Genomic DNA, 26,808 nt, shown 5'->3' on the forward strand with positions numbered 1-26,808 from the left:
GAAACGACATGCTCTTACTCTCTATCCCCTGATTTCCAAGTCTCTCTCTGTCCCCCGCACCCCTGCTCTCCCTCTTTGCAACCTCCTCATCCCTCTCTCTGTGGTACTTGAGCCCATCGATTTCCCCCATGTCTGATTGTGGCAGGAGACACGCACATCGATGGGGGGGGTGAATGAGTGAAACAGAGAGAGTCCAGTTTAAACTAGTGAGATGGCTCCCTGGTTGTCTTACCGTCGGCAGCCTGGATGTGGTAGCCATTGCCCTGGCCTGGTTTGACCTCCAGCAGCTGCATGACCCTGTCCATCAGGCCGTGGATCACCTCAAACCCAGGACTCTTGTTGTAGTAGACAGCACACAGACGACGGTTGTTCCTGGCCCCCACATCTGAGAGGGAGAGCAGAGGACAACGTGGCCATTAGGATGTCTTTAAAACTGATAATGACAGTGTGTCTTCTTGAGTATGAGGGAATCAGTATGTACATTCATGTTTGTCCGGATAAAGAAATTAGAAAGGCAGGCATACAATGACATTATTTCTACACATATCCGTGAATACACTACATGATGAATACTTGGGTCACACCCACACACCTTTGGTTTCATCCTTGAGCACCACGTCTGAAATCTCAAACAGCCTCAGAGGCAGAGGCATCTTCCTGTTGGCAGCAACAGTCTTCAGCAGGCCTGACAGCAGGGTGGTGCGCGCCACCTGGTGGAGAAGACGAGCACTGCTGTTACCACCACCACCAGCCGCTGACCAACCCACCCAGTCACACAGCACTCTCTTATGTAGTAAACACTCACATCAACAGGGGGTGATAGAATCCATTCAACTGTTTTACTTGATAATTGCTGTAATTTATACCAATCATAAGAAATCATTCAGAAACTAAAGGGGGCCGTTTATAATGTTATCAGAGAGACATGATTAATCCACGGTAATGGTGGTCCACCTGGAACTCAGCTGTCTTGGGGTTGGAGATGTGACATGCTCTGGTCTCTGAGATGTTCTTCAACAGCTTGTCAGCTATGTCCTCCTGAGAACACTGCACAGGAAGACAGATACAACACATGAAAATGTGTGTGCATGTTTATTATTTGGATCCCCATTAGCTTTTTCAGAAGCTACTCTTCCTGGAGTCCACAAAAGATAGAGAGAGTGAGGTGTCATTACCAGGGCGAAGGTGAGGGCCTCTGTGAATCCAGCAGCAGCCAGGTCCTGTCTCAGCAGCTCTGACAGCTTATTCAGTGGGAGCTAAAAACACAAGAGTCATGAGACAGAAAACAATACCACCCAACCAGCAGCTCCAGTCAACAACCAATCAACTTCACTCCTGAATAACCTGCTGAAGAATACCCTCACCTGATTGGCTACGGTATAGGTGCGCGGCGTGGTGCGGGGAATATTGTTGAAACCGTACGCCATGGCGGCGTCCTCCATGATGTCACAGGCGTGGATGACGTCAGAGCGCGTGGGCGGGATCTCCACCTCGATCTGTTCGCCGTCGCTTGTGACCTCTGAGCGCAAGCACATCTTGGTCAACAGCTGGGCGATGTGCTCAGTCGACTCACTGGAGACAAACAAACCATTACAAACAGTGGCAGGTATCCTAGCGGTTAAGAGCATTGGGTCAGTAACTGAAAGGTTGCTGGTTCGAATCCCCGAACAGACTAGGTAAAAAAAATTGTCATTGAGCAAGGCACTTAACCATAATTGCTCATGTAAGTCGCTCTGGATAAGAGTGTCTGCTAAATATGTACAATGTAAACCATTTATAAGCATCTGCAGGAATGTTGCAGTGGAGGCTCCTCAGAGGAGGAAGGGGAGGACCATCCTCAGTGAAATTTAAATAAATAAAAAAATTGTGAAACATTAAAAAGTTATCCTTTTTAGATAAAACTTACTAAATATATTCATATGTCACCAAATAATTGATTAAAATACACTGTTTTGCAATGAAAGTCTACAGTAACTTCAACATCACTGTCTGGGCTAGCACCATGGTGTAGCCGAAGGACAGCTAGCTTCCGGCCTCCTCTGGCTACATCGACTTCAATACAAATCTAGGAGGCGTGTAGGACTCACCCGCTTTCATAGACATACATGGTAATTATGACCACTTCCGGAGGACGTCTTCCAACCAATGAAAGCTTTTGCAGTATGAACTGACATGTTGTCCATCCAATCATAGAATTACTCATTTCAGAGAATGAACCTAGTGTGCTGTATTGGGATTGTGCCACAGAGCATTATGGGGGTTCTGTGTGTTGAGAGGCTTGGTGACATTGTTGGATCGAGATTAAGAGTTATAGTTGAGCATTTTGGGGATATTATTCAATTCAAATTCGTTTTTTCAAGTTACAGGAGACGGAGGAGGTATATTATAAAGAGTTTTCTTGGTTTTAGAACATTATTTGTGTGTCCAGTTAGTGCAATTTATTTAAATTTGCCTTGCTAACTTCAGTAGCTAGCTAGCTACCAGCATGAGTGTGCTGTTCTCTCCACCAGAATGGTAGAATGGCCAACGCTGCCGATTATGTTGTGGCCTTTTTGTTGAAGAACCCCTTTCATTGTCTGGGGTACATTAAAAGCGAGGGTCAACCTCTGCCTGAGATCAGTTTCATGATAAAGGATGAAAAGGTGAGGGCATTCAATACAAACTGGTATCAAAAGTATAACGTTAGCTGGTTAACAGGGAGCCTTTCATCAGGCCACCTGTATTTCTGGCCTTCCCTGCTTTTTGGAAAGTCTGAGCCTTGGTCGAAAGGTGGGTACAGTGACATGAAGAACATCAATCGTTCAGCCAAATTAAAAAACAAAAGCAGGGCATGCAAGAATTTGCTTTTAAAGGACGACCAGAGGGAAAGTTCGGTTAACAGGGGCAACTACAAGGAGCTTGCAGAGGTAATTGCACATTACGATGCTTTACTTGCTGAACATATCGAACTTTCGACTGCCTTTTCTGGGATGTCGAAACAATTCCGAATGATTTGATAGCTTCCAAATGTTAGATTAATGAGAGAGGTTGATGCAACGCATGTTTTCACATGCACTCAGGGAGGCTTTCCACTTTCCTCCAGTACTAATTTAACAAAGATGATAACACAATCACTCCGGACAGACAAGCAAAAACTCATGGCATAAATGTTGCAGCAGCCTAGGCTACACCTAAACATTAGAAATCTGACATGCTGTATCAGATGACAACAAGACATTGTTTCAGACTAATCAACTGTTAAAAATTGCCCCACTGCTCTGGGACCTATTGTGCCACCAGTCTGCTTGCAGTTGTCAGTTATCGTCAGGTATGTGGATGATAAGGGTTTTATTCAGGAAAGTGTTTTGGGCTACTTTGATGTGTCAAGTGGGTGAGACGCGCAGTCTGTTTGACTTTATGAATTTTGAGATGTCTGAGTTTAAGTTCATACAGTCTGTGTTTGACTTTTTTGAGATGTCTGAGTTTAAGTTCATAGAGAAACTCGTTGTCCAAACCTACGATGGCGCAGCTGTAATGGAATGTATCTGCTATTTGTATTTACAGCCAAGTCCCCTCCTGTTCCCTGATTAAGCAGTGATGACCACTCCACTCCACTACCGTTGTCAACTTTCTCCTGACATGAACTGAAGCCACGACTTCTCATGTGCCCACACATCCACTGGCACATTGAGTGTTTCCCTTCCAAGCACTGTGAGTACCCCTATCAATTTCCTCACATTACTGTATGTAGAGTCAATCACATACACAATCACATTATTACGCTTTGCTTGGACTAACTCATTCTTAGCTCTTTTGTCTAACTGTGTAGTGTGTTGTGTTATTGTTTTTTGTCTTCCCAGTAAAATCCTGTCCAGCACTGGTCAAGCCTCTGAACATCTCAACTCATGCCTCATAACCTCATTCAATCACTGCTGTGATCCCTTTCCAACACTGTAAGTAGCTCTCAGTCCCATTTATTTATTTAACTAGGCAATTCAGTTAAGAACAAATTCTCAATCTCAATGACGGCCTAGGAACAGTGGGTTAACTGCCTTGTTCAGGGGCAGAACGACAGATTTTTGCCTTGTCAGCTCGGGGATTCGATCTTGCAACCTTTGTTACTAGTTCAACGCTCTAACCACTAGGCTACCTGCCGCCCCAGATCACCAGAAACAGGGTTGGATATTATTTCAAGTCACTTATTTACCTGATGCCAACTTTGCGGTTGATGAAGTCTGCTGACAGAGTCTCCTTCCTGTAAGCCAGCTCCTGAGAGGTCACATGGTATAGCAGGAAGGTAGAGGGTTAGGAAAATAATAGAATGGGGATAGTCCGAATTTAAATATTGACAAGCAGGTTCAAATATATACACTGAACAAAAATATAAACGCAACATGCAACAATTTCAACAATTTTACTTAGTTACAGTTCATATAAGGAAATCAGTCAACTTAAATAAATTCATTAGGCCGTAATCTATTGATTTCACATGGGTGGGCCTGGGAAGGCATAGGCCTACCAACTGGGGATCCAGGCCGCCAATCAGAATTTGTTTTTTCCCACAAAAGGCCTTTATTACGGACAGAAATACTCATCAGTTTTATCAGCAGTCCGGGTGACTGGCCTCAGACGATCCCGCAGGTGAGGAAGAAGGATGTGGAGGTTCTGGGCTGGCGGGGTTACACGTGGTCTGCGGTTGTGAGGCCGGTTGGACGTACTGCCAAATTCTCTAAAACGATGTTGGAGGCGGCTTATGGTAGAGAAATGCGTATTAAATTCTCTGGCAACAGCTCTGGTAGACATTCTTGCAGTCAGCATGCCATGCCAATTGCACACTCCCTCAAAAATGGAGACATCTGTGGCAATGTGTTTGGATAAATTTGGATAAATAATCATTTGTGCGTATGGAAAATGTATATTATTTCAGCTCATGAAACATGGGACCAACACTTAACATGTTGCGTTTATATTTTTGTTGAGTATATTTTCCCCACAAAAGGAAACAGACTGCAGAGTGATGGTAAGTGGACACAGTACCGGATACAGGCAGGTCCTGCCATCTGGGTACACCACCTCAGCCTCCTCTACCCTGAGAGAGAACAGGACATAGATCAAAAGGAGTATTTTAAAGTGGGGCCGGGCAAAGGAACTTCTTATCACTATCATTTCCACTAATTCATGGTCTTATTTTACACACAAAAATACATTAGGTTCAGCTATTAGTTATTTCATTTCAGTGATATAAATCTAAACAGCTGTTGCCTGGACTCACGTGAAAGGCTCCTCACAATACTCGCAGAACATCGTCACCATCATGTCCAACACGATTTTTGCCTTGGTAAGATCAGTGGCTGTGCACTCGATAAAAACATTCTTTGTATTCAAGGAGATTTTGGAATGGTCCCCTAAAAAAACAACAGAGAGAAGACTGTTAGAATAGCATCTATAGCATACGATGGGTTAATCAATATTGGAAGTCCACTAGGTTTATAGTTTGGCATGTAACCTGTGGTTATATGTGTGTGTCCTCACCATTGATGATTGGAGGCATAGACAGTACAATGCCGTTGCTGTCATAGATGACAGGATATACAGGCTTGTCTTCAATAATGTGCAGATAGTGTCGCAAGTGGCTGTCTGTCTGAGGGAGAAATTCAAAGAAATCGAAACATAGGATGACAGAAATAAAAGATCTCTAGCCATAGCCAATCATAACTCATTTAACAGAGGCTCATAATCTTTGTTGCCAATCCCTGCTCACCTTGTAGAGGCTCATGAGTTCCTGTGCGGTGTACTCCTTTGCCTGGTTGAGAGGTTTGAAGCGGATGTCACCAGGTGGTTTGGCTGTGTAGGTGAAGGGGCCTGAAATGGTGTCCAGATCATGGGTGCCGATGGCAATCAGAGTCCTTTTCCTACAGAACACAGATTAGTCACAACTTCCCCTGAGACAACAACACATCTCAGAAACTCCCAGAAAAGAACACACTGAAAGCCATCACTGAAGTATGAGACATGGTATTGTAAAAAGTTATCTGACCAAAACGTTGACAATAAATATGCAGAGGTAAAATGGTGTGCGTAAGTAAGCCTTGTCCAGCCAGAACGGCTCAGAGGGCCAGGAGCCTATCTCCTATTTCTGTAGCATAAGGTAGTTTTATATACATGTACACCTGCTGGACATCTCCTTAATGCCAAGCATAGAGGCATCAAAGCCTATGGTAAGATTCGACTGGGGACCGAACCACCAACCTTCCAATCTCAGGGCAGACACTAATCTCAAGGCCACTGAGTTGGTCAAACTTATGTGTGGGAATTATATATATTTTTCTGTGAAGGTAGAGATGTGTTAGGTGTCTGACTAACCTACAGACGTTCTGATGGAGTTTCTCCTGTAGTTCGATAAAGCTGTCGTAGCGTTCCAGTGTGAAGGTGATGTTTCTCAAAACTGCAGCCACAGCGTGGGGTCGCACAGCAGCCGTCTGCGACAGGCACACTGAGTCAGGATTCTCGCATTCATCTCTAAAATTCCACTCTCTTACTTCCAACACTTGACCCAAAGCCTCCTTTGCACAGCCTCTACAAAATGTAGAGGCATTCATCAACAGTTCAATATCTTAATTAATCATCTTGTCACAAAGGACTACGGTGGTGGTTCATTCATGATAATATGTATGAACCAACCCTACACTCTGCCCAGAACCTAGGCCATTAAACTAAAAGTCCATGTTTTCCACCCCCCTCTGTGATGACCAAATGAACCAACCCTAACACTCTGCCCAGAACCCAGGCCATTAAACTAAAAGTCCATGTTTTCCACCCCCACCCCCCTCTGTGATGACCAAACGAACCAACCCTAACACTCTGCCCAGAACCCAGGCCATTAAACTAAAAGTCCATGTTTTCCACCCCCACCCCCCTCTGTGATGACCAAATGAACCAACCCTAACACTCTGCCCAGAACCCAGGTCATTAAACTAAAAGTCCATGTTTTCCACCCCCCTCTGTGATGACCAAATGAACCAACCCTAACACTCTGCCCAGAACCCAGGCCATTAAACTAAAAGTCCATGTTTTCCACCCCCACCCCCCTCTGTGATGACCAAATGAACCAACCCTAACACTCTGCCCAGAACCCAGGTCATTAAACTAAAAGTCCATGTTTTCCACCCCACCCCCCTCTGTGATGACCAAATGAACCAACCCTAACACTCTACCCAGAACCCAGGCCATTAAACTAAAAGTCCATGTTTTCCACCCCCCTCTGTGATGACCAAACAAACCAACCCTAACACTCTACCCAGAACATTAAACTGAGGGTGTGGCTCGTGATTTCCACACACCTCCTCTGAACACCAAACTAAACAACCCTACACTCTACCTAAGACCCAGATCATTAAACAGAGAACCTGTTCGTGTTATCCACCCACCTCCTCTGTGATGACCAGCCTCTGAGGCTCTCCGTTGGCTGGACTCACACGCCTGTAGCGAGGTGCTTCCATCCTGGAGCGCAAACACACATGGAGAAGTCAATACACGGCTGAAGACAACACACACAATAAAGCAGCACAAGCTGAAGTACTTTGGCAATGTAAAAGTCATGTTTAAGCACACAATTCTCCATATAGATGTGTTTACATACTTCTGCTTGAAGACCTGCAGGCCCCTGACCAGTCCTTCCAGACACAGCAGGTCATAGCGGTTAGCTGGGACATCAATCTTATACAGAATCACATCAGATGCCCCCTCTGCCTTGGTGTCCCCCTGCTCACGACTGATGATGTCCTTCTCTGAGGTCTGAAGGACAAGGTTAGAAGGAGGATGGTTAGCCCGAAAATACTAAATTGGTTATCACACAAACAAGTGGATATGGTTGAGGTTCATCCTCAGTCTTCTACTCACAATCTCATCAAGCTCCAGTCCAAACTCAAAACACAACTCATCAAATTCTTCATCAGCTGAAAGAAAGGAAAAGAGAATAACATTTTAATATCTGTTGGAACAATGCATGTATTTTGGTCACACCTCCATTCTTAATTGAGTTATATTTTACTAGTTAAATGGACGTAGCTATGTGGTGGTCAGTCAGTAGCAGGCTAGGATAGGTCTGGACTGGGAAATGATGCAATCGTGGTGAAATAACAAGCATCAGTTCTGTCAACACTTTCTTTACAACTAGAATTAGAACAGCTTTACACAGATCAAAGGATGCCTTTGTAAGGTCAAGAGCAAAATGGATTGAAGAGGTGGTAAGAAACACTAGTTACTTTTTTGCACTTGAAAAGACAAACTACAAAATAAAATCTATAACTGCACTCAAACTTAACGATGTTTTATGCAAAGATCCGATTACAATATCATCATTTGTCAATTCCTTTTATGAAAACCTTTACAGCTCTCAATTTCAGGAAGATGGTTGTGAAAGCTACATTTGCCACATTCAGAATTATGTCCCTGTAATTGAGGATGATTTCCACTCAGTTTGCGATTCACCTGTGTCAATTGAAGAAATTAGAGAGGCTCTGAATTCAATGAAAAAAGGGAAATCACCTGGTCCTGATGGCTTGTCAGTTGAATTCTATAGACAGTTTTGGAAGTTACTAGAAGACCCGATTTTTAATATGTTTCAAGATTGCATTAAAAGTGGGGAAATAGTCTCCACTATGAAACAGTGCCTTATTTCACTGATTCCGAAGCCCGATAAAGACCCTTCTCTCATTGACAATTGGAGACCAATTACTTTATTAAATATTGATTACAAATTGATTGCTCTGGTTTATGCCAAAAGACTAAAGAAAGGAATAGATACCATTATAAATGAGACTCAAACAGGATTTATGAAGGGCCGTCACATAAGCTCTAACATTCGTTTAGTCTTGGACCTTAAAGATTATTCAGATGCAATTGACTCCGATGCGATTGTCTTATTTTTAGACTTCTGTAAAGCCTTTGACACAATTTAACATTAATTTCTCTTTAGGCCTCTTAAACATTTTGGATTTGGTGAAAATTTTATCAAAGTAATTTGCATGTTTTACAAAGATATAAATAGTTATGTGTTACTAAACCTTAATACTTCCAAAAGATTCAGTATCAACAGAAGTGTACGTTAGGGATGCCCAATTTCGCCATTTTTATTAATTTTGGTTGTGGAACTTCTACCTCTAGATATTCTGAATAATGCAAATTTGTATGGCTTAACCATCTTTAACAAAGAAATCAATTTCCCAACTGGCTGATGATACTACTCTTTTCTTAAGAGACAAAGACCAGGTTGCCCATAATACTATAACTGCATTTTCTATCACATCAGGAATAAAACTGAATGTTTCTAAATGTGAAATCTTATGTTTATTTGACTCTGATGATAAAGAAATATAAAATATTCCTGAAAAGGACTGTGTTAAATATTTAGGAATACATCTGTCAAAAAAACACTTAGTCAGACAACATTTGAATTTCTCTCCTAAAATTAAGAGAACCAAAAATATATTTAATAATTAGCTACAAAGAGATCTTTCTATAATTGGGAGAGTACTTCTGTCCAAGGCAGAGGGACTGTCTCATTTTGCGTACCCCTCATTATCGTTATGTGTAAATTCTGATCTCTAAATCCTGTAAAGAGATCAATAAGACCTTTCTTGACTTTATCTGGAAAAATAAGTCTCAAACTAAAACAGTCAGTCCTTTCTAACAAAAAAACTGAAGGCAGTCTAGAAGTGTTGGATTTTGTTGATATAAATAAAACTTTCAAGATAAACTGGTTGAAAAGATGCTTGACCAATACTGAATCAATATGGTATTTAATTCCAAATAATGTGTTTAATAAGTTGGAAGGTCTTCAATTTTTACTGAAATGTAATTATATTCTTGAAAGATTACCTGCTAAATTGGCTAGGTTTCACCAACAAGCTTTAATGGCCTGGAAAATATGTTTCCTGCACAATTTCCCCCCTCATAAAGCTCTTTTGTGGAATAATTCAGACATAAATGTAAGGAATAAGTCATTGTTCTACCCCAGCTGGCATGAGAGGAATATTGACTTTGTTCTTGATGTTTTCGACAACAAGGGTAATATTCTCACGTATGAACAATTTATAATATTGAAAGAGTTTCCAATACCTTTCAGAGAGTTTATTTCTGTGATCAAAGCCGTTCCCAGTGGTCTAACTACACTAATGAAAACTCATCTTAGTTTTGGTAATGATCACAAAGTTTATCCAGAACTCAGATTGGAAGGCTTGGGCTTACTTGAGAGATCTTGTTGTAATAAATATAAGACAAATTCTTAATTCACAAAACCAACTTACACCGAGAGGAAAGTTTTTCTGGAACATGCTTATTCCTGACATTGCCTGACAAATATTGTATACCAAACAAAGTTAAGGAAGTGCACTTCAAAATTTGACATAAGATATATCCATGTAATTATATGATATCCAAATTTGTGGCTATTGATATGTGTTTTCTGTGAAAAAGAAGGTGAGAATCTGTCTCACTTGTTCTTTGAATGTAAATTTGTGTCAGAATTTTGGGAAAACCTTGCAAAAAACTTATTTACCATTATGAACACCACCTATGTTTTTGACATGAAAGATATAATATGTTACTATTGCAATGATAACAAGACCACTGAAATGATTGTATATTTTTTTCCTTCTTGTTGCCAAATACTTCATTCACAAACAAAAATTCCAAAGTACTATACCAAAATAAAAATAAAAATTTGATTGAATTTAACCATTTTATTAAAACATTAACCCTAGTGAACAATAACAATAATAATATTTTCCTAAAGCATTACAATAAGATTTTTTCAGAGTGATTACAATTGCACTAGAATTTTTTTATTTATATTTTTTGTTTGTTCCAGTATTTTCTCATTAATACCTGCGTTCTGTTTTGATATAATGTTGATGTAAGAATGTAAATTGTTGATCTGTATTTTGATTACAAAAATAAAAAAAGTTCTGTCAACACTATCAAATCCTGTTAATCACGATTCAGTAGAAACTGAGTAAATGCCGTTGTTGTGTATGTGAAATATGTGATATGTTGATGAACAACACACAAAATGAGCGAAAAGCTGTTATTGCCACGGCATCAGTTACTGTTAGCTGAAGCTAGCTAACAATTTCCCCATCCATTCAAACATGCAGCCACTAACTAGCTAGCTATAGCAACGTTCCTTCTGTCTGAAACCACAACGCAGAAACATACTAGTTTAATTGTCAAATTTACTGAATATCTATTACTTGATATGGTAAGTAACATTTCTTACTGTATGTTCTGCCCAAGGCATGGAACAGAAGATCCCTTTTGACACTGACAGTCGGCATGTTGACCACCGCTAACCGCTAGCTGCAAAGCCTTCTTCCAAGACTGAAGGACCCCTCGAAACCGGCTGTAGCTGTCCGGGAAAATGCCAGTCTGAATTATGGGTAAAGCACTACTCTTACCAAAAGTGGCATTTTGTATCGAATAACATAAACGGCCATTTCAAATAGTTAATTCACAGTCACACTGGACTATCGAAGACCAAGTGTAACGGGGTAGAACCATTGTATTGTGAACGCACAATAATTGGTCTACCAGTCCCAGGTGGGAAGGGAAAGACGATACCTATAGTGCTTTCAAGACAACAGTGATTTTTTTTTTTTTTTACTCAGAACTCAGAAGAATACGAGGTCAAATCATGACGTCAGTGACATTCAGGTCGGAAAGTTGGAGCTCAAGAAAGAGGCCCTAATTCCCAAATTGAAATTCAGAGTTGGATGACTGTTCAAAACGATTTTTTCCAGTCTGCGCTTGTTTATTTCTGAGTTCCCAACTAGTCAAATCAAATCAAATCACATTTTTATTAATACAGTTTATTAACCCCCCCCCCCCCAATTAAAAAAAAAATATATATATAAGACTAAGAAATAAAAGTTACAAATGATTAAAGTGATTAAAATAACAAAAGCGAGGCTATATACAGGGGGTACCGGTACAGAGTCAATATGTGGGTGCACCAGTGTCAAGGTAATTGGGGTAATATGTACATGTAGGTAGAGTTATTAAAGTGACTATGCATAGATAATAACAGAGAGTATCAGCAGTGTAAAAGAGGGGAGTGGGGGGCAATGCAAATAGTCTGGGTAACCATTTGATTGTATGTTCAGAAGTCTTATGGCTTGGGGGTAGAAGCTGTTTAGAAGCCTCTTGGACCTAGACTTGGCGCTCCGGTACTGCTTGCCTTGCGGTAGCAGAGAGAACAGTCTACGACTAGGGTGTCTGGAGTCTTTGACAATTTTTAGGACCTTCCTCTGACACCATCTGATATAGAGATCCGAGCAGTTGCCACACCAGGCAGTGATGCAACCAGTCAGGATGCTCTCGATGGTGCAGCTGTAGAACCTTTTGAGGATCTGAGGACCCATGCCAAATCTTTTCAAAGCCTTTCAAAGCACTTGGCTACATACGTGAGTGCTACAGGGCGGTAGTCATTAAGGCAGGTTACCTTAGTGTTCTTGGGCACAGGGACTATGGCGGTCTGCTTGAAACATGTTGGTATTACAGACAGACAGGGAGAGGTTGAAAATGTCAGTGAAGACACTTGCCAGTTGGTCAGCGTATGCTCAGAGTACACGTCCTGGTAATCCGTCATTCAACCCAACCCCTCTGAATCGGATAGGTGTGGGGGCTGCCTTAAAGGAAAACTTCACCCCAAAACTATTTTTTGGTATTTGTTTCATTAGTCCATTGTTGACATAGTCCCAAAATGTTTCGTTGCCAGCAAACAAGTTTTCAAGATATGTAACTTTCAAATGTATTTATAAAGCCCTTTTTACATTAGCAGATGTCGCAATGTGCGATAGAGAAACCCAGCCTTTAATCAATGTCTACGTTATCAATGCCTGGAGAGCAGTTGTTGTTGGGGCTTAATAACTGCCTTGCTCAAGGGCAGAATGCAGATTTTTCCAGCTTGCCGGCTCTGGGATTCAAACCAGAACCCTTTAAGTTACTGGACCAACACTCTTATCCACTTGGCTCATTGTTAATTAAAGGCGAGATCGTTGTTCAAGATGTTCAAACGTTCATAAATGACCAGTAGGGTCAAATAACAAATAATAATCTCAGTGGTTGTAGAGGGTGCAACAGGTCAGCACCTCAGGAGTAAATGTCAGTTGGCTTTTCATAGCTGAGCATTCAGAGGTCGAGACTGCAGGTGCGGTAGAGAAAGAGATGCAGGGACAGGGTAGCATGTCCGGTGAACAGATCGGTGTTCCATAGCCACAGCCAAAACAGCAGAAACTGAATCAGCAGCATGACCAGGTGGCCTGCGGACAGCCAGGAGTCATCAGGCCAGGTAGTCCTGAGGCATGGTCCTAGTGCTTAGGTCCTCCTCCGAGAGAGACAGAGAGGGTCGAAAACAGCAGGTCCGAGATAAGGTAGCACGTCCCGTGAACAGGTCAGGGTTCCATAGCCGCAGATAGAAAAGCTGAAACTGGAGCAGCAGCACGACAAGTTAGCCAATTGGAGGATGCATGCCAGCAAAGCCACCACACAACACAACATAACACTAAACAATACATTAATTGCACCATAACAGTGACAAACGATGCCCACAAACTGTTAGGGCCTACAAAAAGCTGGCCCAACAGCAGAGCTTTCTTTTCAGCGCCATGGAGTGATCCTTACCACCACTACACCTGGCTATCAGCAGAGCCTTGTCTGGCAGCGACACTGTTCATTCAGCCTCATTTACTGCCTGATTTAAAAACATGGCTGATAGGCTGACTTGCTTAAACAAATGTGGTTTCTACTGACAATTGAGATGTACAAACTATGGCATAAGGGAACGACGAGTGGATAAGAGGCAATCTGAGCTAGGACAGATGTAGTCAATATTTTTTTATTTTTTTTATTTCACCTTTATTTAACCAGGTAGGCCAGTTGAGAACAAGTTCTCATTTACAACTGTGACCTGGCCAAGATAAAGCAAAGCAGTGTGACAAAAACAACAACACAAAGTTACACATGGGATAAACAAACGTACAGTCAATAACACAATAGAAAATCTGTATACAGTGTGTGCAAATGAAGTAAGGAGATAAGGCAATAAATAGGCCATAGTTGCAAAGTAATTACAATTTAGCAATTGATACTGGAGTGATAGATGTGCAGATGAGGATGTGCAAGTAGAAATACTTGTGTGCAAAAGAGAACAAAAAAACAAAAAACAAATATGGGAATGAGGTAGGTAGTTGGTTGGATGGGATATTTACAGATGGGCTGTGTACAGCTGCAGCGATCGGCAAGCTGCTCTGACAGCCGATGCTTGAAGTTAGTGAGGGAGATATAAGTCTCCAACTTCAGTGATATTTGCAATTTGTTCCGGTCATTGGCAGCAGAGAACTGGAAGGAAAGGCAGCCAAATGAGGTGTTGGCTTTGGGGATGACCAGTGAAATATACCTGCTGGAGCGCGTGCTACGGTGGGTTTTGCTATGGTGACCAGTGAGCTGAGATAAGGCGGAGCTTTACCTAGCAAAGACTTATAGATGACCTAGAGCCAGTGGGTTTGGCGTTTAAGAGCAGTTGGAGGCCACGGAAGGAGTGTTGTACGGCATTGAAGCTCGTTGAAGCAAATATACTGTAACTATTTGTTCAGCACTTTTGAAATGTACAGCAACAGAGTTCAGAACATGGGCAGTTCTTACAGTATTACACCAAGTCAGAACTGTAGAATAAATAAAAGGGGCATAGAAGCAGACAATGAAAGATCCTACAACATTTGATGATTACATTTCTCTAAAACAGGCTATAGGCTACATGTGCATCACCAAGTCAGAACAGTAAAGGAAATGGGGATACCTAGTCAATTGTACAACTGAATGCATTCAACTGAAATGTGTCTTCCACATTTAACCTAACCCCTCTGTCACGTTCTGACCCTAGTTCTTTTGTTATTTCTTTGTTTTAGTGTGGTCAGGGCGTGAGTTGGGTGGGTAATCTATGTTCGTTTGTCTATGTTGGTTTTTTCGTTTGGCCTGGTATGATTCTCAATCAGAGGCAGGTGTCGTTAGTTGTCTCTGATTGAGAATCATACTTAGGTAGCCTTTTTCCACCTGGGTTTCGTGGGTGGTTATTTCCTGTTTAGTGTTTGTGTGTTTCACGTTACGGGACTGTTTCGGTTTTCATTTTGTTTCACTTTGTTAGTTTGTATTTTGTCGTATTCATTCTCATTAAAAGTCATTATGGATACGTACCACGCTGCATTTTGGTCTTCCGATCCTTCCTACTACTCCTCATCATCAGAGGAAGAAGAAAGCCGTTACACCCTCTGAATCAGAGAGGTGCGGGGGGCTGCCTTAATCTACATCCACGTCCTCGTAAACTAAATTGTGAGGGGGAAAAGGGACCAAATTATTAGGGTGAGGCACATGGGCTACTAACAGCTTACTACACAACATACACTTAGGATTACTTTGTTGGCTAAAGTATACATATCTCCCTGGCATATTACATCATTTATGCAGCAACATACAATACATTTTTAGACTCACCTTGTTGTGCTGTGCTCACTTGAACAGGAAAGTGGCGGGGCAGTGCTTCTTGTGGGCTCTAGAAAGATCTTGTCTCATCGCTGCAACTCCCCTATGGACTCGGCGAAGGTCGAGAGCCAAGCCACACTGCTTCTTAACCTGGAAGCCAGCCGCACCAATGTGTCGGGGAAAAACCATCAAACTGACGACTGTAGTCAGCTTGCAGGTGCCCGGCCCGCCACAAGGAGTTACTAGAGCACGATGAAACAAGGAGATCCCGGCCGGTAGAATATATAGTGAAAACAATAGTGGTCCTAAAACAGAAACTTGAGGAAAACAGAAACTTACAATTGATTTGTCAGTGAACAAACCATCCACAGAGACAAACTGATATCTTTTCAACAGATAAGATCTAAATCAGGCAAGAACTTGTCTGTGTAGACCAATTAGGATTTTCCAATCTCTCCAAAAGAATGTGGTGATCGATGGTGTCAAAAGCGGCACTAAGGTCTAGGAGTACGAGGACAGACGCAGAGCCTTGGTCTGACGCCATTAAAAGGTAATTTGTCACCTTCACGAGTGCAGTCTCAGTACTACGATGGGGTATAAAACCAGACTGGAGCGTTTCGTATACATTATTTGTATTGATTTGCTGCATAACAGCTTTTTCCAACATTTTTGAGAGGAATGGGAGATTCGATATAAGCCGATAGTTTTCGAAGAATTTCTGGACCAAGGTTTGGCTTTTTCACGAGGCTTTGTTACTTCCACTTTTAGTGAGTTTGGCACACATCCAGAGGATAGGGAGCCGTTTATTATGTTCAACATAGGAGGGCCAAGCACAGGAAGTAGCTTTTTCAATAATTTAGTTGGAATAGGGTCCAGTAGGCAGCTGGAAGGTTTAGAGTCCATTACTATTTTCGTGAACGTTTCGAGAGATACAGGATAAAAACACTTGAGTATCTCCATTGATCCTAGGTCCTGGCAGTTCAGTGCAGACTCAGGACAACTGAGTTTTGGAGAAATATGCAGATTCAAAGAGGAAAGTAATTTGCTTTCTAATGATCAGGATCTTTTCGTTGAAAGATGTTAACGAATTCATCACTGCTGAAGTGAAGGCCATCCTCTCTTGGAGAATGTTGCTTTTTAGTTAGCTTTGTGACAGTATCAAAAATAAATGTTGGATTGTTTTTAATTCTCCTCAATTAGGTTGGATAAAGTAGGCTGATCGAGAAGCAGTGAGGGCTCTTCGATCTTGCACTGTGCTGTCTTTCCATGCTAGTCGGAGGACTTCCAGTTTGGTTAAGCACCATTTCCATTCCAATTTCCTGGAAGCTTGCTTCAGGGCTCGGGTATTTTCTGTATACCAGGGAGCTAATTGCTTGTGACAAATGTTTTTTGGTGTGACTGTATCTAGGCTAGTACGCTAGGTTAAATTTAGATCCTCGGTAAGGTGGTTAATTAAGGGTTAATGGAGAGAGGTCCCCTCCCATTGATGTAAGGGTAGGGGTCAAGCAGGGAGACCCAATGTCTCCGCTGCTGTTCAATCTGGCCCTGGACCCCATGATCGACACCCTCGAACGCTACGGCCTGGGGTACAAACTGGATATTAACTGGTTTTTGTACTCCTACGTCCTTGGGTATGTGGAGGGAGTCTGGAAGGGCATCTAGAAATCTTTTCTTTGCCCGAGAATTTATAGCGCAGCTTTTGATAATCCTTGGTTGGGGTCTGAGTAGAGTATTTGTTGCGATTGCGAACATATTAAGATGGTGGTCCGATAGTCTAGGATTATGAGGATTTGTTTTTAGATCGACAATATTTATTTCATGGAACAAAACTAGATCCTTGGTATGACTGTGGCAATGCATAAGTCCGGAGACATGTTGGACAAACACCACTGAGTCAATGATGGCTCTGAAAGCCTTTTGGAGTGGGTCTATGGACTTTTCCAAAAACGACTACAAGGTCCGACAGGAATTCAGGGAACTCAGTGAGGAACGCTGTATACGGCCCAGGAGGCCTGTAAACAATACAGACTTCATAGACTTCTGAAGAGACTTCATAACTACAAGCTCAAAAGTATTTTTTATTTTCTTTGTAAATTGAAATTTGCTGTAGTAAATGTTAGCAACACCTCCGCCTTTGAGGGATGTGTGGGGATATGGTCACTAGTGTATCCAGGAGGAGAGGCCTCATTTAACATAGTAAATTCATCAGGCTTGAGCCATGTTTCAGTCAAGCCAATCACATCAAGGTTACAGTATGATCAGTGATTAGTTAATTGACTATGACTGCCTTGGAAGGGAGGGATCTAACATTATGTAGTCCTATTTTGAGATGTGAGATATTATCACAATCTCTTTCGAAAGTGACAGGAATGGATGAGGTCTTTATTCCAGTGGGATTGTCACGCCCTGACCGTAGAGATCCTTTTTATGTCTCTATTTTGGTTGGTCAGGGTGTGAGTATGGGTGGGCATTCTATGTCTGGTGTTCTATGTTGTCCTTGTTTTGTATTTCTATGTGTTTGGCCTGGTATGGTTCCCAATCAGAGGCAGCTGTCTATCGTTGTCTCTGATTGAGAACCATACTTAGGTAGCCTGTTCCCACCTGTTCCCACCAGAACTGTTCGTTTGTCGTTTTGTTGTTTTTTGTTCGAGTGTTCATATTTATTAAACGTATTATGAATACTTACCACGCTGCACCTTGGTCCTCGTCTCCTTCTCCAGACAACAGCCGTTACAGGGATTGCTAAGTCGAACACGCCATTGTCACACCCTGATCTGTTTCACCTGTCTTTGTGCTTGTCTCCACCCCCCTCCAGGTGTCTTCCATCTTCCCCATTATCTCCTGTGTATTTATACCTGTGTTCTCTGTTTGTGTTTTGCCAGGTCATTTTGTTTGTAAAACCTACCAGCATTTGTTTCCCTGCTCCTACCTCTTTCTTGCTCCTGTTTTCTAGTCCTTCCCGGTTTTGACATTTTCTGCCTGCCCTGACCCTGAGACTGCCTGCCGTTTTGTACCTTAACCCACTGTTCTGGATTATTGCCCCCTGCCTGCCCTGACCCTGAGACTGCCTGCTGTTCTGGATCGTTTACACCCTCTGGATTATTGACCCCTGCCTGCCTTGACCTATTTGCCTGCCCCTGTTGTAAAAACGTGTTACTTCGACACTGTCTGCATCTGGGTCTTACCTAAACGTGATAGCCATGTTTAGTTTTTCCTGACCTAGATCGAGGCACAGACACGGTCACAATGGGGAAAACTGAGCTGACTATACTGACTGCTAGTGGCAGACTCCACTAAGCGGGCAGGCTGGCTAACAGCTTGCTGCCTGGCCTGCACCCCATCTCATTGTGGAGCTAGGAGCGTTAGAGCCATTTCTACGTTGATAGATAAGATGAGAGCACCCCTCAAGCTTGGATGGAATCCATTACTCCTCAGCAGGCCAGGCTTAGTCCTGTTTGTGGGGGAGTCACACTATCTTTTGGGAGGTTCAGAAAACAGTTTTCAACCAGCGATTGAGTTGTGCAAGTCTGCTGTAGAGCGCATCACTCCCCTTAACTGGGAGGGGGCCAGAGACAATTACTCGATGCCAACACATCGTTCTAGCTAAGTTACATGCTGAAGTTATGTTGCTGATGGTTTAATCCAAACATCGTTGGTGCCGATGTGAATAACAATGTCCCTATACAGTCTACACTCGCCAGTTTAAGCCTCAGCCAGCACCATCTTCAGATGAACTTTTATGTCGGTAGCCCTGCCCCCTGGATCATACAATGTATGATCACTGGCTGATTCTTTTTAAGTATAATATTGCGGGTAATGGAGTCGTCAATGACTAGGGTTTTCAATTTGTCAGAGCTAATGGTGGGAGGCACCGGGCTCAGACACTTCCTAACCTCCTGCCACATTTATGACCATATTAGAGACAAATATTTCCCTCATATTACACAGACCCACAAAGAATTAGAAAACAAATCAAATTTTGGTGAACTGCCATATCTATTGGGTTTGTGACCTGATTTGTGACCTGTTGCCACAAGAAAAGGGCAACAACTGAAGCACAAACACAATTGTAAATACAACCCATATTTATGTTTATTTATTTTCCCTTTTTGTACTTCAACTATTTGCACATTGTTACAACACGGTATATAGACATAATATGACATTGGAAATGTCCCTATTCTTTTGAAACTTTTGTGAGTAATGTTTACAGTTCATTTCTGATTGTTAATTTCACTTTTGTTTATTATCTATTTCACTTGCTTTGGCAATGTAAACATATGTGTACCATGCCAATAAAGCCCATTGAATTGAATTGATAGATTGACTCATCTTTGTATCTGTGCCATTATAGCATCTGTGACATCATGGGCAGCACTATTGATGCTATATCAATTTTAAAGTAGTCAATTTTCTTCTTCTTCGTTGGCTGATGGCGCTCAACTCATAGGAATCCCCACCCAATTGACTACTTTAAAACGGTGGAAGCCCTCAATGGCAATGTCCATGCTAAAATATCCATGATGAGTCCTCCAACTATCTATATGACAACCAGCACAACCCCAATGTAAAGTCATTTTGGGTAAGTTGCCGAAATGTCACGCATATCAGTGCGTTCGTATCAACCTAACCATTACAAAACTTCTAATTGATCAAATATGCCTCATGAATCAAATTGGCAATTACATTTTTGTAGACCAAATTCAACTCTCTCATTGACCGCCATACAAAAATTCCTCACTTCGTGCATTTATTTTTGTGGACAGAGTTTGGGTGAAGTAAAACCTCTCTCTTCTCCTCTTCCTCTCTGGGTGTACTCAATTTAACTCCTTGGTTGTACTTTACGTTTTCCACAAGATGGTGCTAGAAGAAAGAAACCAGAGTAAGCCAAAGCCTGATATCGCAATCATATAGCAGCCAGTTTAGAGCAGTGTTTTGGAAGTTGATAAAGTCAAGTGTATGGTAAGAGACCAGGCACACAAAAATGAGTATAGCCTATCATTTGTATTTTACTTGAATAGTTCTGCGCATGAAGTCTTGCCAAAATGCCACGAACTTGGATGACCGCCTTGTTAAAGCTGCTGAATATAAAAAGATTTTGACAAGGACAGGGGCATAAGATAGTGACCCTTCCCCTGCTCTGTGCCCTTGACCACGGAACATTTTAGAAGCCGGGAGTGGGAACCGCAGACATGGTCAAGATAGAGCTTGCACCGTTGAATATCCCGTTCAACCGACGTTTACAGACAGCTGCAGTTCTTCAATGGGTCTTCTGCTTTCTCTTTGGAGGTAACTGGTAGGCTTCTGCACACTTCCTCATCTTCAGCAAATCATAACCATGGTGGCCCAGGGTTGGGGTCAATTAAAATCAGTGCTTACTCATGTGATGCCCATATTTTTCTTCACTTCCATCTTGTCCTGTCTGTCTAGCGCAGTGTTGTTTTTGTGTGTATGTTGTGATCGTGTTGAATGGATACTGGCACATGGCTGCTCTGTATGCCCTGTGGCTCTACCTGGACTGGGACACACCTCAGGCTGGGGGCCGCAGGTCTGACTGGGTACGCCACTGGACCGTGTGGAAACACTTTGGAGACTATTTCCCCATCCATGTAAGTAGGCGTATGATGTTTTCTGGTTGTGTAGCCTATGCATTTAATGATACATGGAGGCCAACTAATATCAAGCCTCATTATTATCAACAGTAATAGGTTATTGCACCATTCTTTGCATAATTTAGACTTCAGCCTGTGTGTAATGACACTCAGAATTACTGATTGAATTCCATGTTGAATTAATAATATCACAATTTGTATGCGAACACCTATTAACTGAATGATAAATGTAATTGAGGACATTTGTCTCAAGGCAAGCATGACTGCCTACCCACTCTTTATCCACTGCCCTTTGGTGTATTAATAGCTCAAATAGGTCAAAGCCATTGTAAAGTGGTCATTGGCCAATACATCATCGTGATCCCATGGCTAATGGCCCAGCACCCTGTCACATCCACCCATTCTGTGGTTGAGTTCCTGCCCGACTACATTGCAGATGTATGCCAGATCTTACAAGGCCTGATTAGGTATTTAACATATCAGCTAACCACATCATATGACATAACCATCTGATGCCTGACTGCACAGTCGATGACGTAGCACACGACCATTGGTTGACGCAATGCAACATCTGCGCATCTAGTCAGGCAAGAACTCAACCTATGTCTTATCCATTGTCCTCTCACTGTTCATGTCTTGTCTGTGTCTGTGGTCAGCTGATTAAGACATGTGACCTAGACCCAGAAAGGAACTACCTGATGGGGTTCCATCCTCACGGAATCCTGGTAGCCGGAGCGTTTGGCAATTTCTGTACAGAATACACAGGTTTCCAAGAGCTCTATCCAGGAATGACTCCTTACCTGCATACCCTCGGCATCTGGTTCGGCTTCCCATTCTTCCGGGAGTACCTTATGTCCTCAGGTGAACCTTGTTAGGGATGTATTTATGAGCCATAATCATCAGATGCATTCCACCACAATGCTTCTGGTTTTTCTCATTTAAACACTATCATTGAGCTTTCAAGGTTAGGTAAATACTGGAGTGCATTTTGAAGGACCCAAACATTACATTTCAAGGTCCAAACATTGTGTCGCACACTGTAGTGCAGTATTAGTTTGTCAACAATTCTTTCTTCATATTGTGGATATTGTAAGTCTTTTCAAATAAACTCTGCCCTGTGAAAGTTTTTCCGTGGCCACATTTGTTCTAAGTATACTGTGCTGTACCTCCCCTAAGGGGTTGTTTCTTGTTCCAAGAAGAGTCTTACCCATGTGTTGAGCCAGAAGGGAGGGGGCAACGTGTCAATCATAGTGATTGGTGGGACGGCAGAGTCCCTGGAGGCCAGGCCTGGGAGCCTCATCCTGGAGGCCCTCAACAGGAAGGGCTTCGTCAAGATTGCTCTCAGGTGTGGGTGAGTCTCTGTCTGCGTCCGCTTGTACACTTAAAAATGCATCCTTCCTGCCTTATTTCCTGTCAATCTACTCATCATATATAACCATCTCGTTTTAAATAAAGTATTAGAAATGTTCATGTTGACTGAAATCTCCATAAGGGCCATTACTGAATGTACTGTAGGCCATAAAGTGAACTATGAATCTTAACCCCAGGGCTTTTAATGACCCATGTGTTGAGATGACAGGAAATGCACTGTAATATTACAGTACACACACACCTGCATGAATAACTGATTTATGTCCTCCGCTCAGAGATTTGAAAGATTCACTCATTTGACTGGGCATTTAGTTGTTAAAAACAGAATTAGGATACACTCAGGTCAGAAGGATTATGGGTAGCCGCTCTACATTCCACTTTAGATAGATTGGTGTGAGCCGAGGATGAGCTGGGAGTGATGAGGGAGATAGTGAGAGCAATAATGACAGGAACATAGATTTTTTTAGCAAACAAAAAACACGAAAAGGATCAGATCACATTGAAATACATTGATTTTGCAAACAACCACAAACATCAAATTATGAGGTTGCGGTCAAACGTGGAATTATGCCGCTGGTAAAAATTCGGACTTGTTCTCTCACCCTGTCCTGTGTGCAGGGCTCATCTGGTGCCAGTGTTCTCCTTTGGGGAGAATGATCTGTTTAATCAGCTGAAGAACCCGAAGGGCTCCCTGGTCCGTACCATCCAGGAGGGCATGAGGAAGACCCTGGGCTTCAGCCTGCCTCTGTTCCATGCCCGGGGGGTCTTCCAGTACAGCTTGGGCTTCATGCCCTTCAGACAACCCATCTACACCATTGGTGAGTGGGGGATGGGGGACAATGTGGGTGGAAAGTCATGGGAAGAGAGAGGTGACGAGGAATAAGAGACTAAAATATGACCCATTTGTTTCTATGGGGAAACATATTCCTTAAACTATTTACAAACAACATTCAGAAACAATGTGCAGTCACAGTGCTCTGATTGAAGGAAATCTTCTAGTTAGCTAGTCATCACCCAGATGGCAAAATAAAAGCTCACTGGGGGAGAGGGAGAACAGCCGACATATAAGGGAAACTGGTAAACTGGTTCATAGCTAACTGTGTTAAGGGTAACTGTAACCGTGGCAGCAGCTGGGGTCAGCCAAGACATCGTGACCAGCTGGAACAGAGCCGTCCACAGTGAAGGGTCACTGGGCTACAGCCAATCAAATCACCTTAGAGCTGTAAACTCATGTGTCCTCCGTCTTGCCCTCTGTTCCACTTCCTTTATCTCTCCCCTCCCTTTCTCTCCTGTTCTTCCTCTGAGTGACTACATTTGCACATTCTGTAATTCCTCTGCCTTTCATTTTCTGCTCTGACTGAACCCCATCTGTATTTTTACTCTCTCTTTCTCCACTGCCTATCTCTCTCTCTCTCCATCTACCCTTGGCCCATCTTTCCCTCCTTCCTTTCCCTTCCTCCCTCCCTCCATCTCTTTCTCAGTGGGAGAGCCCATAGTTGTGGAGAGGAACGTGAGCCCCTCATCAGCTGAGGTAGACAGGCTGCATGGCTGTTACCTGGAGGCGCTGGCTAAGCTGTTTGAGCAGCACAAGGCTGAGTACAGGATCCTAGAGCACCAGCACCTCATCTTCACCTGACCAGACCAAATGAAGTCAGATAGCACTACACTGTAGGATTGCACCATTCAACCAGCTCCTGACCAATACACACTGATACAGACTTTCAAACAAACATAGTGCAAACATACACAAAATCACACATGGGAAATGGACACGTGCATGCTTGCACACATGTACAGTGAACACCCATTTACACAATCAAACGGGCATCGCTCTCATCCTTTGCTCTCTTATACAGTCACCATAGGCCCAGAGTAAGTCAGCTGAGTTGAGCGTTGGAAATCCCGCTCATTGCGCACCGCTCTGGCACTCCATCTCCTTTCCACCCGCTCTCTAAAAACCCCTTCACGTTCATTAAAATCACAATTTAACCAACACCAATCTATTTTTGTGACTACCTAGACCTACCATTTGGTTTTGAAGTATTGAAACCAAACCACATGACTTGAATGAAAAGTATTTTAATGAACATGAAAAGGTGAATATAAGAAGCGTTCATGTCATGTGAAACAACATATAAACACTGTAAATAGGTCAGGAGCCAGACAAAGAGTCTAAGAAGGTTTGAAAATGTATTATTTAGGCTAATTTATTCCAATCATTTCAAGGCGTTAGGGTACAAAGTAATACATTGTGAAGCATTTGTGAGTGCAACACACAGGGCTGGGAGGGAGTCAGGAACATTACCAAGTGCTCAGCATTTAAACAACATTTCGTTGTATTAAATCATTATAGTCTATAAATTGGGCATATAGGCTGATTTATGTTTTTAGGCAAAATAACCAAATTAAAAAACAGAAAGCTCCTTGAAAGTTGGAATATGCCTATTGGGCCAAAATCAATTATTGCCTATTGTATAGATAATAGAACAAAAATGAAGGAAACTTTTAAGATATCAGATTTTTAGTTTATAAATACTTTGCTACAATGACACACTTAATTAGCTACCCAGCTCATTCATTTATTTTAGTTTAGCATGTGCAGTAGTACACCATCATGCTTTCGGGATACGTGTCTTTTCAGATTCCACTATGATTCACCTCACTCCCTCTCTTGCTCTTGGTCCTCATCTTTGTAAGCAGTGGCGGAACTAGAGTTTTCTACATGGGGTGGCCAAGGGGTGTCCAAGGCTACTTCAGGGTGTCCATAGACCATGACAGTAAATTAGTGTGTAACCCTAACCTGGCATCTAAGGAGCATGAATGAATCATATGATTGCTGATTAGAGGTAGAATTGATAATTCACTTAACCCGAAGTTCTTCAATGTGACAGATAGTGTGGTCCAAAAGGGTTTGTTCACTAGAATTATTTAAAATACTATGAATAGTCAGGGTCTCTACCTCGAAACTGCAGCTCAATTTCTTTCTCTCTCACATACACACTGTACTGTACTCACATACTGGAGAGACTTGGGTCACTCTGTTTTCATGAATATATAATCTGGATCTATAAGTGTTGAACATCCAAAATATTTTCCCAAAAATAAAGCTCAAGCACCAAGGAGATAAGATAGCATTTGTGTGTTACATAAATTGCATAGTTTATTTACAAAAAAGTAAATTTACAAAAAAACACACTGCAATTTGACATACCAGGTATCAAGCAGAAACGGACTTTAAAAATAATTTTGGTGCCCATCAATATTACAAACTTACAGTATCATATTAATGCTCATATATATTACATTAACTAATAGCAAAGAAAAGTTTTGGAATTGGCCTAATCAAGACCAAATTAAATATGTGTGACATGATACCCTGTGGATTTATCATTTTAGAATGTCAGTGTACTAGCTAGTACACAGTGCAGGTTTTAATCATGACCAGAGGGACCGTCTAAGTGCCAAATTATCCTAGTTAGATTTAAAACAGCATATTTGTCACGTTCCTGACCTGTTTTCCTTTGTCATGTATTTGTTTTAGTTGGTCAGGGCGTGAGTTGGGTGGGTTGGTCTAGGTTTGATTTTCTATGTTGGGATTTTGTGTTCGGCCTGGTATGATTCTCAATCAGAGACAGCTGTCAATCGTTGTCCCTGATTGAGAATCATACTAAGGCAGCCAGGGTTTCACTTGTCTTTTGTGGGTGTTTGTTCCTGTGTCAGTGTTTGGGCCACACAGGACTGTTTCGGGTTAGTCACGTTTGTTGGTTTTTGTATTTTGTAGTGTTTGTTGTTTTTCCATTAAATAATGAATACTTACCAATCCGCATCTTGGTCCGATCCATGCTCCTCCTCGTCTGAGGAGGAGAACAACTACGATAGCCGTTACAATATTTCTGCGGTTCTGGTGAGAACTGGCAAAATGTTTCACAAACTCATCCATGTTGAGGGAGCGTGCTCTCCTTGACTCAACACTGAGAATTCCGAAGTAACTTAACCTGTCATCAACCATTGTTGTCCTAAGGTGGGTTTTAATCAGTTTTAAAGCTGAGAAGCTTCTCTCGCAAGAAGCACTGCTGACTGGTGTAACAACAGAAATCTTACAAAGTGGAAATAGCTCATGGAAGACCTCTTTATAAGGTTCTAGAAACACAACAAAGTCAAGGAGAGTAGACGGTCTGTCCCTTCCACGTTTCTCTCTCCTATCAAGAAGTCACTTGGTTTGATGAACCTCATGTTTGACGTCCTCTAAATCTGACTCAAAGGTCTGAGCAAAGGCAAACAAAGGCTCCTCATTCAAGAATGTTGTACTCTA

The 26,808-nt window shown here is 42.1% G+C and overlaps 2 protein-coding genes across 3 annotated transcripts in view; one reads left to right on the top strand and one right to left on the bottom strand.

Moving 5' to 3' along the window:
• LOC120018097 (phenylalanine--tRNA ligase beta subunit-like) overlaps window positions 1-11,352 on the bottom strand; it is a 20,887-nt gene extending 9,535 nt beyond the window's left edge. For both annotated transcript variants that reach the window (XR_005472175.1, XM_038961083.1), the window contains exons 1-15: window positions 11,258-11,352; window positions 7,879-7,934; window positions 7,619-7,773; window positions 7,407-7,479; window positions 6,343-6,458; window positions 5,741-5,891; window positions 5,512-5,620; window positions 5,252-5,384; window positions 5,017-5,068; window positions 4,187-4,248; window positions 1,365-1,572; window positions 1,176-1,256; window positions 955-1,047; window positions 593-710; window positions 233-385 (exon numbers count right to left, since the gene is read on the bottom strand). Coding sequence is in view for 1 of the 2 variants with exons in the window: in XM_038961083.1 (XP_038817011.1) it covers window positions 233-385; window positions 593-710; window positions 955-1,047; window positions 1,176-1,256; window positions 1,365-1,572; window positions 4,187-4,248; window positions 5,017-5,068; window positions 5,252-5,384; window positions 5,512-5,620; window positions 5,741-5,891; window positions 6,343-6,458; window positions 7,407-7,479; window positions 7,619-7,773; window positions 7,879-7,934; window positions 11,258-11,315 (1,618 nt within the window). In the remaining variant the exon portion in view is untranslated. The remainder of the gene's footprint in view (window positions 1-232; window positions 386-592; window positions 711-954; window positions 1,048-1,175; window positions 1,257-1,364; window positions 1,573-4,186; window positions 4,249-5,016; window positions 5,069-5,251; window positions 5,385-5,511; window positions 5,621-5,740; window positions 5,892-6,342; window positions 6,459-7,406; window positions 7,480-7,618; window positions 7,774-7,878; window positions 7,935-11,257) is intronic.
• A 9,353-nt stretch (window positions 11,353-20,705) lies between these two features.
• LOC120018879 (2-acylglycerol O-acyltransferase 1-like) lies at window positions 20,706-24,132 on the top strand. The gene is made up of 6 exons (XM_038962100.1): window positions 20,706-20,802; window positions 20,944-21,122; window positions 21,782-21,986; window positions 22,302-22,476; window positions 23,115-23,314; window positions 23,978-24,132. Exons 1-6 carry the CDS (start codon window positions 20,706-20,708, stop codon window positions 24,130-24,132), a joined length of 1,011 nt encoding a protein of 336 aa, XP_038818028.1.
• Window positions 24,133-26,808: the final 2,676 nt, after the last annotated feature.

Source organism: Salvelinus namaycush, chromosome 23 (genome assembly GCF_016432855.1).
Source record: "Salvelinus namaycush isolate Seneca chromosome 23, SaNama_1.0, whole genome shotgun sequence".
NCBI classification, from domain to species: Eukaryota; Metazoa; Chordata; class Actinopteri; order Salmoniformes; family Salmonidae; genus Salvelinus; species Salvelinus namaycush.